The 19,963-nt window shown below is 38.9% G+C and overlaps 1 protein-coding gene across 1 annotated transcript in view; it reads left to right on the top strand.

The window, feature by feature from the left end:
• The window catches only part of ALKBH8 (alkB homolog 8, tRNA methyltransferase), a 137,113-nt gene that overhangs the window by 29,323 nt on the left and 87,827 nt on the right, over nt 1-19,963 (top strand). The window contains exons 4-7 of the mRNA XM_027979164.3: nt 1,666-1,797; nt 3,456-3,551; nt 12,674-12,778; nt 17,936-18,006. Of these exons, the coding sequence (XP_027834965.2) occupies nt 1,666-1,797; nt 3,456-3,551; nt 12,674-12,778; nt 17,936-18,006 (404 nt within the window). The remainder of the gene's footprint in view (nt 1-1,665; nt 1,798-3,455; nt 3,552-12,673; nt 12,779-17,935; nt 18,007-19,963) is intronic.

Genomic DNA, 19,963 nt, shown 5'->3' with positions numbered 1-19,963 from the left:
CGTCTTGTACAAAGAAACTAAAGCCCTTTGTTTAAGGTTTTACCAGTCCGGCTTTTAACTTTAACTGTGTTTGCAGTGAAGAGCCCCCTCAATTTCCAGGGTGAGATTTTCTCCAATTTCCGATCAAGTAAACACTTGTAAGTTTTGTAACATACATTTGCCCAGCTAGGGTACTGGAACTCTGTCTTTCCTTTTAATTTTGAAACCTTGGTTTCCCATTTTGAAGTCAGTTTGTCAAGATAAAATTGCTAATTTGGATCATGTGGCAGACCAGCGTGTGCTGCTTGAATGCTTCGTCTTCTGGTTTTGCCTCAGAGTTGTTTCAGCCCCCTCTTATGTGCCTTGAATATCCCAGTGAAGTATAAGACTTCCATAAGTGCTCAAATTGTGGAATGGCTAATTCTTATGCATGTCTCTGGTTGAGCAGATTGTTAATTATGTGAGTGGGTTTCCCTGTAAATGCAGCCTTGTGCACCTACAGACCTAGAGGTCTGCCTCTACCACTCCTGCAAGGTTCTGTCACCTGAGAAAGCTATTGCTGGCTGGAAGGAAGAGTCCCTTCGGAGCTCAGAAGTTCTCATAAGATTTTTATTTTATTTTGACACACTCTGTTAAGGTAAACTAAATCAAGGAAAAACAAGCCAGTCTTACCCCTAATAACTCAGTCCTACCTTACTCAGTGTTTAACTGAGCAAAGTCTCTCAACTGAGGCTATCTATTCAGTATCCAAACTGAGCCTTCCCAGTGCCTTAACACTGAGGGTTCCCTGCTGGAGCAGAATCTTCCTAATCCTCTGACTGAGGGTATCCCACCCTGTGTCTAAACTGAGCAGCCAGGTACACCTTGAAACCAAGTTTCAAGGATAACTTTTCCCCCCACTGAATAAAACTTAGGATCATCAGCCAATAATGGCATATCCTAGAACCAGGAGAGACTCACCCAGATTCATCTGGACTGGCTGAGCAGGCTGATGGGCAAAGGAATCAGGCACTGGATCTCTGTAGAGTCCAGGTGAAGAAGAGGAATCTGCTCTGGTTCCCTTGTCCGTCAGTCAAGTGTCAACTAAAAAAACTAGTCACAGCCTAAAAGCAGAGAGTTGTTTTATTCAGTGAGAATTCTTAGGACTTCAAGCCCAGGAGGCAGCATCTCAAGTAGCCCTCAAAGCTCTGCTTTGACAAGGTTGGGGAAGCAGTCAGGTTATAGAAAAGTTTGCAACAAAGTGGGGCAGGTAGTCTGAACATAAAAGATTGTTAATTAAGGAAAACCAGGTATCTCATGGAATTTAGTGCTTTTCTAAGTATGGGAAGATGCAAGCATCTGGGGCTTATTTGCTGAAATCCTTTCTTTCTACAAACCTCATCTATCTGGGGCCAGCATCCTCTTTCTTGATTTTGTTATATCCTTAGTTCCTCCTTCACTGTAGGAATTGCTAGCAGCTGATAGCCGGTGGATTGCAGGCATTGGGCACCCTCTGGGCTCAGCAATTTATTATATTTGGAGGCCCACAATCGCTGATCACTGTGCCATCCTTGTTTACTGATACGGCAGGAAATACTCCATTTCACAGGGGTTTTGTGAACTGATAAAAGGCTAATTGAACAAAATTATTTGTCTATGAGAACTTTAAGTTTTGTATGTTGACTGTTTTAATTTTGTTTCCCACAGCACAGTGGAAAGAGTTGGGGCTTCAAGCCTTGCCTCCAGGTCTCAAAGTAATAGAAGAAATTATTTCTTCTGAGGATGAGAAAATGCTTTTGGAGAGTGTTAACTGGACAGAAGATACAGACAATCAAAATTGTAAGTAAAACTTTAAATCTGATATTTAAAAGCTTCTGCAAAATGTCTTCTTCTCCTTTGGTTTATTAAATTCTGTTTCCTCAAAATTCCTGAAAGTGCTCTGGATCCACTATTAGATAAGTCACACCAACAATTCTTAAGAGCATTAATAATAAGTAGCTTTTATATGTAGGTATCAATTTAAAACTCCAAATTGATGAATATTTATTAGCCAATATTTGTGGAGCTGACAGAGGTCGATCTTGTCAAAGCTATGGTTTTTCCAGTAGTCATGTATGGGTGTGAGATTTGGACTATAAAGAACGCTGAGCATTGAAGAATTGATGCTTTTGAACTGTGGTGTTGGAGAAGACTCTTGAGAGTCCCTTCGACTGCCAGGAGATCAAACCAGTCAATCCTAAAGGATATCAGTCCTGAATATTCATTGGAAGGACTGATGCTGAAACTGAAGCTCCAATACTTTGGCCACCTGATGCAAAGAACTGACTCACTGGAAAAGACCCTGATGCTGGGAAAGATTGAAGGCAGCGGGAGGAGGGGATGACAGAGGATGAGATGGTTGGATGGCATCACTGACTCGATGGACATGAGTTTGAGCAAGCTCCAGGAGTTGGTGATGAATAGGGAAACCTGACATGCCGCAAAGAGTTGGACACAACTGAGTGACTGAACTGAACTGTAGAGCTAACATTAATAAGCTGTTTCACATACATTTGGTTGTTTGTATTCATGGGTTCTGTATGCATGAATTCAATCAACTCTGGATTGAAAAAATCTGAAAAAGAAGTAAAATTCTAGAAAGTTCCAAAAGGTAAAATATGTTGGCGGTTCATAATATATGAATGTGAAGTCACTCAGTCATGTCCGAATCTTTGCAACTCCGTGGACTGTAGCCCACTAGGCTCCGCCGTCCATGGGATTCTCCAGGCAAGAATACTGGAGTGGGTTTCCGTTTCCTTCTCCAGAGGATCTTCCCAACCTAGGAATGGAACCAAGGTCTGCTGCATTGCCGGCAGATGCTTTAACCTCTGAGCCACCAGGGAAGCCATGTACATACACATATGTATTGCATATGCAACTGTCTTACATGTCATATACATTGTAGGTATTGTAAGTAATCTAAAGATTTAAAGCATTCTGGAGGACGTGAAAGATATGTTTAGGTTATATGCAAATACTGCACTATTTTATGTAAGAGACTTAATCCTCCTTGGATTTTGGCATTTGAGGGAACCAATTCCCCAAGGATACACAGGGACACATGTATATTGTCTTATTTGGTTCTCTCTACCCTAAGGCAATTTTTACAATGAGAAATTAGCAGTTCAGTACTATATGATTATAATGTAGTAAGAACGTCCTGGAGAAATTTACAAATTAGTTACTCTGTTTCCAGATCATTAGCAATCTTGTGAGTGGCAGGGTATATGATTAGCTCTTTCAAATTGATTGGGTGAAACCCTTAAAAGTTTGTTTCAATTTTAGACTTAAAAGAATAGCAGATATGAAGTAGAATGTTCAATTTTACTGAAGACAGTGATTTAGCAGCTAACAAAAATTACCATTACTAAATTAATCCTTATTCACAAAATTAACTTTGAAATATATGAAGGAATGAAATTTTTTTTCTCCTAAATAGTTTACTTCTCTTCATACAGTTCAAAAATCCTTGAAACACAGAAGAGTAAAGCATTTTGGCTATGAATTCCACTATGAGAACAACAATGTAGATAAAGATAAACCGTTACCTGGGGGTAAGTAATTGTTAGCAAACAATAAGGGCTGATTCAGGAAAAAATATTAATATATAATATTAGGATATCATGGTTGAGATTATTTTTCATTTGTCATTGTATGTTAACATATAAAACAGTTGATTAAATGTAACTCATTTAGATTAAATAGTGTAGTTTTGTGTTAAAAATGTTATACATACAAATAAAGCTAAATTTAATTTCTCTTGAACCAGCCCTTACTCCCATACACCTCTTCAGAAGTAATACAGTTAACAGTTTAGTGTATGTTATTTCAATCTTTATAAATGAATTTATATCCAAATAACCTGTTAAAGTATATAGTTGTTAACATGTAACAGTATATTGTATGTCATGAATTGTATACTCATATATTGTCATATTATCACAGTATATGTTAGAAATCTTATACAGGTTTTCATTTTATTGAATATTCAATAATTGCTTATTCAGTTAGTTTCCTTTTGCTAGACATTTAGGTTATTTCTAGTTTTTGGCTTTTACAAGTTGTGCTGCAGTAAATATCTTTGTACACACCTCTTTATGCATTAAGCAAGAGTTGCTCAAGGGAAATGAAACTGCTAGGTTAGAATTCTGTCAAAGTTATGCTCACTTAAAAATATCAGTAGAGAGGAGGGAGGGAAAGATGGCGGAGGAATAGGACGGGAAGACCACTTTCTCCCTCACAAATTCCTCAAAAGAACATTTCAACGCCGAGCAAACTCCACAAAACAACTTCTGTAGGCTGGCAGAGGACATCAGGCAACCAGAAAAGCAGACCATTGTCTTCAAAAACAGGTAGGAAAAAAATATAAAAGACGAAAAAGGAGACAAAGGAGGTGGGGAGGGAGCTCCGTCCCGGGAAGGGAAGCCCGTCCCGGGAAGGGAATTTTAAGAAGAGAGGTTTCCAAACACCAGGAAACACTCTCCCTGCCGAGTCTGTGGCGAGCCTTGGAAACACAGAGGGCAACATAACAGGAAGGAAAAATAGATAAATAATTAAAACCAAGAGATTACAAGCCCACCAGTAACTCCCCCAGCGGAAAAGCAGCACAGACGCCTGCATCCGCCATTGGGAAGTGGGGGCAGGGCAGGGACGCGCGGGAGGCGCGGGCTGCAGAGCTTTGTAAGAATCGGGCAGGAACGCCCCACGCGCAACCAGAACGATCTAACTTGGGCTAGCAAACCAGACTGTGGGATAGCTACCACGCGAAAAGCTCGAACATAAGACACCGCCAGGACCGAGCACAGAACAAAGGACGGAGTGGAAAAAGCCGGCTGCAGACCATTCCCCGCCGGGGACAGGCAGCCAGAGCCGTAAGGACTGGAAAGGGGCAATTGCAGACCCGGAGAGACTTTACTTACCTAACTGCAAGCAGGCTCCTTTGCTAAGACTTCTGGGGGTGCTGGACAGTCACAGTCTGCCTCACGGGGTGCGCCAGCGGTCCACCCAGAGAGCTGAGCGGCAGCGGCGGAAAAGGTGACAAGCCGCGGCGATCGAGCTCGCCAAACTCCTGAGCTACTCGGACCTGGGAAGGACACAAAGCGCAGTCCCAGCCGCATTTGTGCCTCTGAGGGCTGCCTGAGGGCCGAACCTGAGCGGCTTGGACCGGGGAAGTGCACGCAGCCTAGGGCCGGCCCCAGACGGTTCCCGGCTGAGCATCGTAGAGCCGGAGCGGTTTGTGCGCTGTGAGAAAGGACAGGTCAAGAGAGGCAGAAATACTGTGTGCACACGACAGTGCTATTTGTTTGCAGCATCCCCCTCCCCACAGCGCGACTGAACTAGTGAGCCTAAAACCAGCAAACAGAAGAAGTTAAACAGAGGGAACCACCTTGGAAGTGAGCCCACACGGCCCATAACATCAGAGAAGAGCCAGATATATTTTTAATTTTTAATATTTTTAAAATCATTCTTTTTTGTTTTTTTTTGCTTTTTTTTTTTCATTTTTTCCGAGCTTTTTTTAATTGTTAAGTCTTCTATTTCTCCTCTAATTTTTATTTCTATAACCTAGTATTACTATTTAAAAAAAAAAGACTTTTTTTTTTTTTTTAAGGCAAACACCATATATACTCTTTGGATGGTTGTTGGTGTTTTGTTTTGTTTTGTTTTGTTTTGTTTATTTGTTTTTTAATAATTCTTTTTTTTTTTCTCTTTCTTCCTTTTTCCTTCTGCTTTTCTTTAATATTGTATCTTTGAAAATCCAACCTCTACTCCAGATTTTTAATCTTTGCTCTTAGGTTTTTGTTGTCAATTTTGTACTTTTAAAAACCCAAACTTCACTTCCTAAGTTTACCTGAGAGCGAGATTACTGGCTTGACCACTCTCTCCTCCTTTGGACTCTCCTTTTTCTCCACCAGGTGGCCTCTGTCTCTTTTCTCCCCCATCTCTTCTCTGTCCAACTCTGTGAATCTCTGGGTGTTCCAGACGGTGGAGAACACCTAAGGAACAGGTTACTGGCAGGATTTGTCTCTCTCCTACTCATTCCTCTCTCTTATCCTCCTGGTCACCTCTGTCTACTTCCTCCCTCTCCTCTTCCCCGTATAACTCTGTAAATACCTCTGAGCGGTCCAGACTATAGAGCGCACATAAGGAAGTGACTACTGGCTAGCTTGCTCTCTCCTCTCTTGATCTCACCGCATCTCATTCCAGTTACCTCTAACTACCCCCTCCATCTTCTCTTCTCCTTGTAACTCAGTGAACCTCTCTGAGTGTCCCTCAATGTGGAGAAACTTTTCATCTTTAACCTAGATGTTTTATCATCAGTGCTGTATAGATGGAGAAGTCTAGAGGCTACTGTAAAAATAAAACTGAAAACCAGAAGCAGGAAGCTTAAACCCAAAGCCTGAAAACATTAGAGAACTCTTGAATTCAGGGAACATTAAGCAATAGGAGCTCATCAAATGCCTTCATACCTACACTGAAACCAAGCTCCACCCAAGGGCCAACAAGTTCCAAAACAAGACATACCACCCAAATTTTCCAGCAACACAGGAACACTCCCTGAGCCTCAATATACAGGCAGCTCAAAATTATCCCAAAACCTTTGATGTCTCATAACCCATTACGGGTCACTCCACTGCACTCCAGAGAGAAGAAACCCAGCTCCACCCACCAAAACTCCAACACAAGCCTCCCTAACCAGGAAACCTTGACAAGCCACTGATAGAACCCCACCCAAAGTGAGGAAGCTCCATAATAAAGAGAACTCCACAAATTATCAGAATATAAAAAGGCCACCCCAAACGCAGCAATATAACCAAGATGAAGAGACAGAGGAATACTCAGCAGGTAAAGGAACAGGAGAGTTGCTCACCAAACCAAACAAAAGAGGAAGAAGTAGGGAATCTACCGGAGAAGGAATTCCGAATACTGATAGTGAAAATGATCCAAAATCTTGAAATCAAAATGGAAACACAGATAAATAGCCTAGAGACAAGGATTGAGAAGATGCAAGAAAGGTTTAACAAGGACCTAGAAGAAATAAAAAGAGTCAAAATATAATGAATAACACAATAAATGAGATCAGAAACACTCTGGAGGCAACAAATAGTAGAATAACGGAGGCAGAAGATAGGATTAGTGAAATAGAAGATAGAATGGTAGAAATAAATGAATCAGAGAGGAAACAAGAAAAACGAATTAAAAGAAACGAGGACAATCTCAGAGACCTCCAGGACAATATGAAACGCTCCAACATTCGAATTATAGGAGTCCCAGAAGAAGAAGACAGAAAGAAAGATCATGAGAAAATCCTTGAGGAGATAATAGTTGAAAACTTCCCCCAAATGGGGAAGGAAATAATCACCCAAGTCCAAGAAACACAGAGAGTCCCAAATAGGATAAACCCAAGGCGAAACACCCCAAGACACATATTAATCAAATTAACAAAGATCAAACACAAAGAACAAATATTAAAAGCAGCAAGGGAAAACAACAAATAACACACAAGGGGATTCCCATAAGGATAACAGCTGATCTGTCAATAGAAACTCTTCAGGCCAGGAGGGAATGGCAAGACATACTTAAAGTGATGAAAGACAATAACCTACAGCCCAGATTACTGTACCCAGCAAGGATCTCATTCAAATACGAAGGAGAAATCAAAAGCTTTACAGACAAGCAAAAGCTGAGAGAATTCAGCACCACCAAACCAGCTCTCCAACAAATTCTAAAGGATATCTCCTCTAGACAGGAAACACGAAAGGGTGTATAAACCCGAACCCAAAACAATAAAGTAAATGGCAACGGGATCATACTTATCAATAATTACCTTAAACGTAAATGGGTTGAACGCCCCAACCAAAAGACAAAGACTGGCAGAATGGATACAAAACAAGACCCCTCTATATGCTGCTTACAAGAGACCCACCTCAAAACAAGGGACACATACAGACTGAAAGTGAAGGGCTGGAAAAGATATACCACGCGAATAGAGATCAAAGAAAGCAGGAGTGGCAATACTCATGTCCGATAAAATAGACTTTAAAACAAAGGCTGTGAAAAGAGACAAAGAAGGCCACTACATAATGATCAAAGGAACAATCCAAGAAGAAGATATAACAATTATAAATATATATGCACCCAATATAGGAGCACCACAATATGTAAGACAAATGCTAACAAGTATGAAAGGGGAAATCAACAATAACACAATAATAGTGGGAGACTTTAATACCCCACTCACACCTATGGACAGATCAACTAAACAGAAAATTAACAAAGAAACGCAAACTCTAAATGATACATTAGATCAGTTAGACCTAATTGATATCTATAGGACATTTCACCCCAAAACAATGAATTTCACCTTTTTTCAAGTGCTCATGGAACCTTCTCCAGGATAGATCACATCCTGGGCCATAAATCTAAACTTGATAAATTCAAAAAATCGAAATCATTCCAAGCATCTTTTCTGACCATAATGCATTAAGATTAGATCTCAATTACAGGAGAAAAACTATTAAAAATTCCAACATATGGAGGTTGAACAACACACTTCTGAATAACCAACAAATCACAGAAGAAATCAAAAAGAAATCAAAATATGCATAGAAACTAATGAAAATGAAAACACAACAACCCAAAACCTGTGGGACACTATAAAAGCAGTGCTAAGAGGAAAGTTCATAGCAATACAGGCATACCTCAAGAAACAAGAAAAAGTCAAATAAATAACCTAACTCTACAACTAAAGCAACTAGAAAAGGAAGAGTTGGAGAACCCCAGAGTTAGTAGAAGGAAAGAAATCTTAAAAATTAGGGCAGAAATAAATGCAAAAGAAACAAAAGAGACCATAGCAAAAATCAACAAAGCCAAAAGCTGGTTCTTTGAAAGGATAAATAAAATTGACAAACCATTAGCCAGACTCATCAAGAAGCAAAGAGAGAAAAATCAAATCAATAAAATTAGAAACGAAAATGGAGAGATCACAACAGACAACACAGAAATACAAAGGATCATAAGAGACTACTATCAGCAGTTGTATGCCAATAAAATGGACAACGTGGAAGAAATGGACAAATTCTTAGAAAAGTACAATTTTCCAAAACTGAACCAGAAAGAAATAGAAAATCTTAACAGACCCATCACAAGCACGGAAATTGATACTGTAATCAGAAATCTTCCAGCAAACAAAAGCCCAGGTCCAGATGGCTTCACAGCTGAATTCTACCAAAAATTTCGAGAAGAGCTAACACCTATCCTCAAACTCTTCCAGAAAATTGCAGAGGAAGGGAAACTTCCAAACTCATTCTATGAGGCCACCATCACCCTAATACCAAAACCTGACAAAGATGTCACAAAAAAAGAAAACTACAGGCCAATATCTCTGATGAACATAGATGCAAAAATCCTCAACCAAATTCTAGCAATCAGAATCCAACAACACATTAAAAAGATCATACACCATGACCAAGTGGGCTTTATCCCAGGGATGCAAGGATTCTTCAATATCCGCAAATCAATCAATGTAATTCACCACATTAACAAATTGAAAAATAAAAACCATATGATTATCTCAATAGATGCAGAGAAGGCCTTTGACAAAATTCAACATCCATTTATGATAAAAACTCTCCAGAAAGCAGGAATAGAAGGAACATACCTCAACATAATAAAAGCTATCTATGACAAACCCACAACAAACATTATCCTCAATGGTGAAAAATTGAAAGCATTTCCCCTAAAGTCAGGAACAAGACAAGGGTGTCCACTTTCACCGCTACTATTCAACATAGTTCTGGAAGTTTTGGCCACAGCAATCAGAGCAGAAAAAGAAATAAAAGGAATCCAAATTGGAAAAGAAGAAGTAAAACTCTCACTGTTTGCAGATGACATGATCCTCTACATGGAAAACCCTAAAGACTCCACCAGAAAATTACTAGAGCTCATCAATGAATATAGTAAAGTTGCAGGATATAAAATCAACACACAGAAATCCCTTGCATTCCTATACACTAATAATGAGAAAGTAGAAAAAGAAATTAAGGAAACAATTCCATTCACCATTGCAACGAAAAGAATAAAATACTTAGGAATGCATCTTCCTAAAGAAACTAAAGACCTATATATAGAAAACTATAAAACACTGATGAAAGAAATCAAAGAGGACACTAATAGATGGAGAAATATACCATGTTCATGGATTGGAAGAATCAATATAGTGAAAATGAGTATACTACCCAAAGCAATTTACAAATTCAATGCAATCCCTATCAAGCTACCAGCCACATTTTTCACAGAACTAGAACAAATAATTTCAAGATTTGTATGGAAATACAAAAACCTCGAATAGCCAAAGCAATCTTGAGAAAGAAGAATGGAACTGGAGGAATCAACTTGCCTGACTTCAGGCTCTACTACAAAGCCACAGTCATCAAGACAGTATGGTACTGGCACAAAGACAGACATATAGATCAATGGAACAAAATAGAAAGCCCAGAGATAAATCCACACACATATGGACACCTTATCTTTGACAAAGGAGGCAAGAATATACAATGGAGTAAAGACAATCTCTTTAACAAGTGGTGCTGGGAAAACTGGTCAACCACTTGTAAAAGAATGAAACTAGATCACTTTCTAACACCACACACAAAAATAAACTCAAAATGGATTAAAGATCTAAATGTAAGACCAGAAACTATAAAACTCCTAGAGGAGAACATAGGCAAAACACTCTCTGACATAAATCACAGCAGGATCCTCTATGATCCACCTCCCAGAATTCTGGAAATAAAAGCAAAAATAAACAAATGGGATCTAATTAAAATTAAAAGCTTCTGCACAACAAAGGAAAATATAAGCAAGGTGAAAAGACAGCCTTCTGAATGGGAGAAAATAATAGCAAATGAAGCAACTGACAAACAACTAATCTCAAAAATATACAAGCAACTTATGCAGCTCAACTCCAGAAAAATAAATGACCCAATCAAAAAATGGGCCAAAGAACTAAATAGACATTTCTCCAAAGAAGACATACGGATGGCTAACAAACACATGAAAAGATGCTCAACATCACTCATTATTAGAGAAATGCAAATCAAAACCACAATGAGGTACCACTTCACACCAGTCAGAATGGCTGCAATCCAAAAATCTGCAAGCAATAAATGCTGGAGAGGGTGTGGAGAAAAGGGAACCCTCCTACACTGTTGGTGGGAATGTAAGCTAGTACAGCCACTATGGAGAACAGTGTGGAGATTCCTTAAAAAATTGCAAATAGCACTACCTTATGACCCAGCAATCCCACTTCTGGGCATACACACCGAGGAAACCAGAATTGAAAGAGACACATGTACCCCAATGTTCATCGCAGCACTGTTTATAATAGCCAGGACATGGAAACAACCTAGATGTCCATCAGCAGATGAATGGATAAGAAAGCTGTGGTACATATACACAATGGAGTATTACTCAGCCGTTAAAAAGAATTCATTTGAATCAGTTCTGTTGAGATGGATGAAACTGGAGCCGATTATACAGAGTGAAGTAAGCCAGAAAGAAAAACACCAATACAGTATACTAACACATATATATGGAATTTAGGAAGATGGCAAGGACGACCCTGTATGCAAGACAGGGAAAGAGACACAGATGTGTATAACGGACTTTTGGACTCAGAGGGAGAGGGAGAGGGTGGGATGATTTGGGAGAATGCCATTCTAACATGTATACTATCATGTGAATTGAATCGCCAGTCTATGTCTGACGCAGGATGCAGCATGCTTGGGGCTGGTGCATGGGGATGACCCAGAAAGATGTTATGGGGAGGGAGGTGGGAGGGGGGTTCATGTTTGGGAATGCATGTAAGAATTAAAGATTTTAAAATTAAAAAAAAAAAAAAAAGGAAAAAAAAAATATCAGTAGACACTGACAGATTGCATCCTAAAAGAGCTATACTAACATTCTCTCACAAAGTGCTTACTTCCTTACCCCCTACCCCAGCGGCATGTGAAATATCACTTTTAACTTTATATTCGATTACTAGAGAGATTGGCCATTTTTATTTCCTTTTCTGTGAATTCTTTTTTCATCTTCTTTGCTAGTTTTTTCTAATGAGTAGTCCAATGTAGTAACAAGATTTTACCGTATAATTTAGATATTAATCCTTTGGTAGATGTCTTTGGAATTCAATTTATGTGTATATTTATGACTTTCATCTTATTTAAGGATTTCCTTTGCCTCATGAGATAACATTTATGACCTCAATAAAAGTAACTTAGTTCTACTTTGAAAAATGTGTTTTTTAAAAAGAAATAATTTCAAATACTTAAATTTAAAATAAATTAATAATTTAAGATAATAAGAAATTGGTCAGGCTAGTTTCCATATAATATAGTAAATTTTATAATTTTATTGCTACTTTAAAAAATACCAAAATTGTTTTCTGCAAAATACTTTTGTATATTTTATTTGATAAAGTTAACAAAATAATTTTAAAAGATTATTAAGATTTTGTTTTTATTTTCCTTTGCTTGTGAGTTTACTGTTATGTTTGGATTTGACTACTAAACTAAGAGCTCTATGATTTTTATCACAGTCACTGTTTTTTTTCATTCTTGGGTTAAACATGAAAAGTAAATAATTTAATATGTTTCACTTTTATCATTACTGATTTCAGGTCTTCCTGACATTTGTGAGAGCATTTTAGAGAAATGGTTGAAGGAAGGATTCATTAAACATAAACCTGATCAATTGACTATAAACCAGTATGAACCTGGGCATGGTGAGTATTTCTTCTTTTACAATTCCAGTCATAAATTTCATAGCTCCCTAAGATCAAAGATATTATTTTTTTGCTTAAATTTACTCTTAGAGTAATTTCCTTATGTCCGTTACCTGTGTTGATTTTAATCCCTTTGCAATTTTACACTCAGTTTCTTGAGGAATTTGCATCTTAAGTGTAAACAGACTGACATGTTATTATTTGTGATTTTCTTTTGTCCCCCCCCCCCAACATTGTATTTTTTGGAGAGGAAGAAGATTGCTTTAAAAACAAAGCAAGCATGTAAAATGGAAGAAATCAAATAATTTATAGGTATCAAGAAGAAGGCTAATTAGTTAGATCATCTTGATCTTCTTATTCTTCTGTAGAGAATGTGGAAGATAATTCTAGGATGACTTATTAATGGAAAATTTTTAGGTTATTAACTTTTTTGCACTTGTTAGCATCTTCATCTGATATTTGTACTAATCAAATGATATTGAGGGCTTTATTAGTGACAAGTTATGGCATTTTTTCCCTCTGCATTTATCATGTTTTGTGATAGCTTAGTCTTTCCGTTGGTCTATAAACTCCTTAAGGACAGGGATTGTGTCTTACTAGCTTTATATACTTACATGATGTAGCAAAGTTTCTTTCAAGTAATACAGATACTCAGTCAGTGTAGATTGAGGGTGTATATTGTCACCCTGCTTATTTAACTTATATACAGAGTACATCATACGAAATGCTGGACTGGATGAATCACAAGTTGGAATCAAGATTGATGGGAGAAGTATCAGTAATCTCAGATATGTAAATGGCACCACCCTAATGGCAGAAAGCAAAGAGGAACTAAAGAGCCTCTTGATGGAGGTGAAAGAGGAGAGTGAAAAAGCTGGCTTAAGCTCAATATTTGTAAAAAAGAGGATCATGGCATTCGGTCCCATCACTTCACAGTAAATAAATGGGGAAAAAAATGGAACCAGTGGTAGACTTTTATTTTCTTGGATTCCAAAATCACTGTGGACAGTGACTGCAGCCATGAAATTAAAAGGTGCTTCCTCCTTTGAAGAAAAGCTATGACAAAACTAGATAGCATATTGAAAAACATAGATATCACTTTGTCAGCAAAGGTTCATATAGTCAAAGCTATGGTTTTTTCCAGTAGTCATGTATGGATGTGAGAGCTGGACCATAAAGAAGGCTGAGTGCCAGAGAATTGATGCCTTCAAACTTTGGTGCTGGAGAAGACTCTTGAGAGTCCCTTGGACACAGGGATATCAAACCAGTCAATCCTAAAGGAAATCAACCCTGAATATTCATTGGGAGGACTGGTGCTGAAGCAGAAGCTCCAATACTTTGGCCACCTGATGGGAGGAACTGACTTGTTGAAAAAGACATTGATGTTTGGAAAGATTGAAGGCAGGAGGAGAATGGGACAACAGAGGATGAGATGGTTGGGTGGCATCACCTACTCAGTGGACCTGAGTTTGAGCAAACTCTGAGAGATGGTGATGGACAGGGAAACCTGTCATGCTGCAGTCCATGGGATCATAAAGAGATCGACGTGACTGAAAAACCACAACAGTGTCGATTGAGAGACTGGTGAAAGAAGCCATATCTTAAATAGTCTTAAGATTAGTCTTCATGCCTGGCTGTTGTTTTTGTTCTGCAAGTACTTGGGAATCCAGTATTCATAGGTCAGAATGACTTTGTTAGCTATCTTGGGATGAGATTTGGGAAATGCCCTGGTTAAGCAGTGACTCTCAAGTCTTGATTTTGCAATCAAGTCACAGTGGTGCTTTAATGTAAAGTTATATTTTTAGTTTAAACCTAGTTTAATTTTCATACTGTTCATGGGATTCATGGCAAAAATGCTGGAGTGGTTTGCCATTCCCTCCTCCAGTGGACCACATTTTGTCAGAACTCTCCACTGTGACCTGTCCATCTTGAGTGACCCTGCGCAGCATGGCCATAGCTTCATTGAGTCACACAGTCACCTTTGCCACAACAAGGCTGTGATCCATGAAGGCTGTGATCTGGAAGATGAGCCCCACAGGTCAGAAAGTGTCCATTATACTACTGGGGAGAGTGGAGGTAATTGCTAATAGCTCCAGAAAAAATGAAGAAGCTGGGCCAAAGCGGAAATGACAGTTGTAGATATGTCTGGTGGTGAAAGTAAAGTCCAATGCTGTAAAGAACAATATTGCATAGGAACCTGGAATGTTAGGTCCGTGAATCAAGGTAAACTGGATGTGGTCACACAGGAGATGGCAAGAGTGAACATCGACATCTTAGGAATTAGTGAACTTAAGTGGGTGAGAGTGGGAGAGTTTAACTCAGATGATCATCATATCTACTACTGTGGACAAGAATCCCTTAGAAGAAGTGGAGTAGCCATCATCATCAACAAAAGGGTCTGAAATGCAGTACTTGGGTGCAAAACTGATCTTGGTTCATTTCCAAGGCAAACCATTCAGTATCACAGCAATCCAAGTCTATGCCCCAACCACTATTACCGAAGAATCTGAAGTTGATTGGTTCTATGAAGACCTACAAGACCTTCTAGAACTAACACCAAAAAGAAAGGTGTCCTTTTCATTATAGAGGATTGGAATGCAAAAGTAGGAAGTTACATGATACCTGGATTAACAGGCAAGTTTGGCCTAGAAGTACAAAATGAAGCAGGGCAAAGGCTAACAGAGTTTTGCCAAGAGAATGCACTGGTCATAGCAAACACCTTCTTCCAGCAACACAAAAGATGAGTGTACATGTGGACATCACTAGATGCTCAATACCGAAATCAGATTGATTATATTGTTTGCAGCTGAAGATGGAAAAGCTCTATACAGTCAGCAGAAACAAGACTGGGAGCTGACTGTGGTTAAGATCATGAGCTCCTTATTGCAAAATTCAGGTTTAAATAGACGAAAGTAGGGAAAACCACTAGGCCATTCAGGTATAACCTAAATCAAATCCCTTATGATAATACAGTGGAAGTGATGAATAAATTCAAGGAATTAGACCTGATAGAGTGCCTGAATAACTATGGACGGAGGTTCATAACATTGTACAGGAGGCGGTGACCAAGCCATCCCAAAGTAAAGAAGTGCAAGAAGGCAAAGTGATTGTCTGAGGAGGCTTTACAAATAGCTGAGATGAGAAGAGGAGTGAAAGGCAAGGGAGATAGGGAAAGATACAGCCATCTGAATGCAGAGTTCTAGAGAATATCAAGGAGAGATAAGAAAGCCTTCTTAAGTGGCCAGTGCAAAGAAATAGAGGTAAATAATCAATAGGAAAAACTAGAGCTCTCTTTAGGAAAATTGGGTTTATCAAGGGAACATTTCATGTAAGGATGGGCACGATAAAGGACAAAAACTGTGAGGACCTAACAGAAGCAAAAGAGATTAAGAACAGGTGGCAAGAATACACAGGGAAAAAAAAAGTCTTAATGACCCTGATAACCATGATGATATAGTCACTCACCTAGAGCCAGACATCCTGGAATGTGAAGTCAAGTGGCCTTGGGAAACATTACTATGATCAAATCTAGTAAAGGTGATGGAATTCCAGCTAAGCTGTTTCAGATCCTAAACGATGAGGCTGTTACAGTTCTGCACATAGTATGTCAGGAAATTTGGAAAAGTCAGCACTGGCCACAGTATTGGAAAAGATCAATTTTCATTCCATTCCCAAAGAAGGACAATGCTAAGGCCAACTTCTGTACAGTTGCACACATTTCATATTCTAGCAAGCTTGTGCTCAAAATCCTTCAGGCTAGGCTTCAGCAGTGTGTAAACCAAGAAATTCCAGATGTATAAGCTGGATTTAGAAAAAACAGGAACCAGAGATCAAATTGCCGACATCCATTGGATTATAAAGCAAGGGAGTTGCAGAATATCATCTGCTTCTGCATTGACTACACTAAAGCTTTTGCCTTTGGAATCACAAGAAACTGGAAAATTATTAAAGAGATAATTTATCTCTGACCACCTTACTGGTCTCCTGAGAAACTGATATGCAAGTCAAGAAGCAAGAATTAGAACCAGATATGGAACAATGGAGTAGTTCAAAATTGGGAAATGAATATATCAAAATTAGGAAAGACTGTGTATTGTCACCCTGCTTATTTAACTTATATGCAGAATACATTATGCAAAATGCCAGGCTGGATGAAGTACAAGCTGGAAGTAAGATTACCGGGAGAAATATCAACAACCTCAGATATGTAGATGATACCACGATAATGGCAGAAATTGAAGAGGAACTAAAGAGCTTCTTGATGAGGGTGAAATAGGAGACTGAAAAAGCTGGCTTAAAACTCAACATTCAAAAAGCTAAGATCACGGCATCTCTTCCCATCACTTCAGGGAAAATAAAAGGGGAAAAGTGGAAACAGTGACAGACTATTTTCTTGGGCTCCAAAATCACCATGGACGGTAACTGCAGCCATGAAATTAAAAGATACTTGCTCCTTGGAACGAAAGCAATGACAAAGCTAAACAGTGTACTAAAATCAGAGGCATCACTTTGCCAACAAAGGTCTCTATGGTCAAAGCTTTGGTTTTCCCTTAGTCATGTATGGATGTGAGAGTTTGATCATAAAGAAGGCTGCGTACCAAAGATTTGAATCTTTTGAATTGCTGTGCTGCAGAAGGCTCTTGAGAGTCCTGTGGAGTCCATGGAGATCAAAGCAGTAATCCTAAATGAAATCCATGCTGAATATTCTTTGGAAGAACTGATGCTGAGAGTGAAGCTCCAATACTTTGGCCACCAGATGGGAATGAGTGACCCTTGGGTAAACACCCTGATGCTGGGAATATGTTGAAGGCAAAGAAGAAGGGAGCAGCAGAGAATGAGATGGTTAAATAGCATCACTGACTCAATGGATGTGAATTTGAGCAAACTCTGGGCATATTGAAGGACACGGAAGCCTAGCATGCTGCAGTCCATGGGGTCACAAAGAATTGGACACGGCTTAGATACTCAACAACAGCAGCAACAACAAATTTAATTTTATTTACATTCATCTTAAATGTTTCCTTTTACCTAAAATTACAGTAGATTCCTGTTTATCAAATGATGTTTTCACTATAATCCTTGAGGCTATATTTAGAGATGTCCTAAATGTACTAAAAAGAAAAGTGAAGTGACCTGTTACCCTATCTTCAATCTCAGGAATTCCTGCTCATATTGACACACATTCTGCTTTTGAGGATGAGATCATTTCTCTCAGTTTGGGATCAGAGGTAAATTTTCAAACACTTTTATTAGCTATCAACAAATGTCTTACCTTATGCAATGCCCTTTTCATAGCATTTCTCACATTTCTCATTTCAGATGAATTAAGAGTTAAAAATGAAGTGTAAAGACACCATTAGCATGTAATTTGTTATAGAATGTGAAATTATCACAGTCTCTTCTTTTAGGTGTCCAGAGTTTTATGTATCAGCTCACTAGATGGCAGGAAAGTCCTGTAAAATACATGGTACTTTTGTTGTTAAGTAAAACTGAAATGGCCTTTTTACAATAATTTACTGTAGCAACATTGCCACCTAGTGGCTAAAGATAGTAGCTGCAGTCTATAGATAAAACTAAAATGTGTCTGGAATTTTAATAAACTTGTTCACATATATTTTATGATTCAGTCCCTTCAGAAACTTTGAACAGTAATGGATAATGTTGTTTTCTTTACAAATAAAGAAGAGGTTCATGTTTATTCACTGATATATTTTTATAGTATAGTTGTACTTTATTTGATCTGCTATTTGAAAGTTGCTCAGTCATGTTCTACTCTTTGCTACCCCATGGACTATATATATAACAGTCCATGGAATTCTCTAGGCCAGAATACTGGAGTAGGTAGCTTTTTCCTTCTCCAGAGGATCTTCCCAATCCAACAATTCAACCCAGGACCCCCACATTTCAGGTGGATTCTTTACCAGCTGAGCCACAAGGGATGCCCTTAAACTATGCTGTAGAAGCTATCAAAAGCATGATTTAAAGCAGTCCATGCAAACTGAAGCTCTGAGGCCTTCCCTCATAGCTCAGTTGGTAAAGAATCCGCCTGCAATGCAGGAGACCCAGTTCAATTCCTGGGTCAGGAAAATCTGCTAGAGAAGGGATAGACTACCCACTCCAGTATTCTCGAGTTTCCCCTGTGGCTCAGCTGGTAAAGAATCCATCTGCAATGCGGCAGACCTGGGTTCGATCCCCTGGTTGGGAAGATCCCCTGGAGAAGGGAAAGGCTACCCACTCCAGTATTCTGGCCTGGAGAATTCCAGGGACTATACAGTCCATGGGGTCGTAAAGAGTTGGACATAACTGAGCGATTTTCACTTTATTTTATGCAAACTGAAGATAGTTTTAGATGGAAATCAAAATTTCAAATCTAGAAGAGTCTTTAAAATATGAGGTTGTTTCAAAATCTTATCATGTTCCTGTATGTAAATACTGTTTTCTAGTATTTTTTGCATATGCTTAGTTCAGTTCAGATCAGTCGCTCAGTTGTGTCTGACTCTTTGCAATCCCATGGACTGCAGAAGGCCAGGCTTCCCTGTCCATCACCAACTCCCAGAGTTTACTCAAGCTCATGTCCGTTGAGTCAGTGAGGCCATCCAGCCACCTCATCCTCTGTCATCCCCTTCTCCTCCCACCCTCAATCTTTCCCAACATCAGGGTCTTTTCAAATGAGTCAGTTCTTTGCATCATGTGGCCAAAGTATTGAAGTTTCAGCTTCAGCATCAGTCCTTCCAGTGAATATTCAGGACTGATTTCCTTCAGGATTGACTGGTTTGATCTCTTTGCCATCCAAGGGACTCTCAAGAGTCTTCTCCAACACCACAATTCAAAAACATCAGTTCTTCAGTTCAGCTCAGCTTTCTTTATAGTCCAACTCTTGCACCCATACCTGACCACTGGAAAAACCATAGCTTTGACTAGGCGGACCTTTGTTGGGAAAGTAATGTCTGCTGTTTATAATGCTGTCTAGTTTGGTCATAACTTTTCTTCTAAGCAATAAGTATAATTTCATGGCTGCAGTAACCATCTGCAGTGATTTTGGAGCCCAAGAAAATAAAGTCCGACAGTATTTCCACTGTTTCCCCATCTATTTTCCATGAATTAATGGAACCAGGTACCATGATCTTAGTTTTCTGAATGTTGAGTTTTAAGCCAACTTTTCATTCTCTTCTTTCAGTTTCATCA

This window comes from Ovis aries, chromosome 15 (assembly GCF_016772045.2).
Source record: "Ovis aries strain OAR_USU_Benz2616 breed Rambouillet chromosome 15, ARS-UI_Ramb_v3.0, whole genome shotgun sequence".
Classification (NCBI taxonomy): Eukaryota; Metazoa; Chordata; class Mammalia; order Artiodactyla; family Bovidae; genus Ovis; species Ovis aries.
Note: the sequence above shows the minus strand (reverse complement) of the source record. Positions and strands in the feature narration are given on the sequence as shown.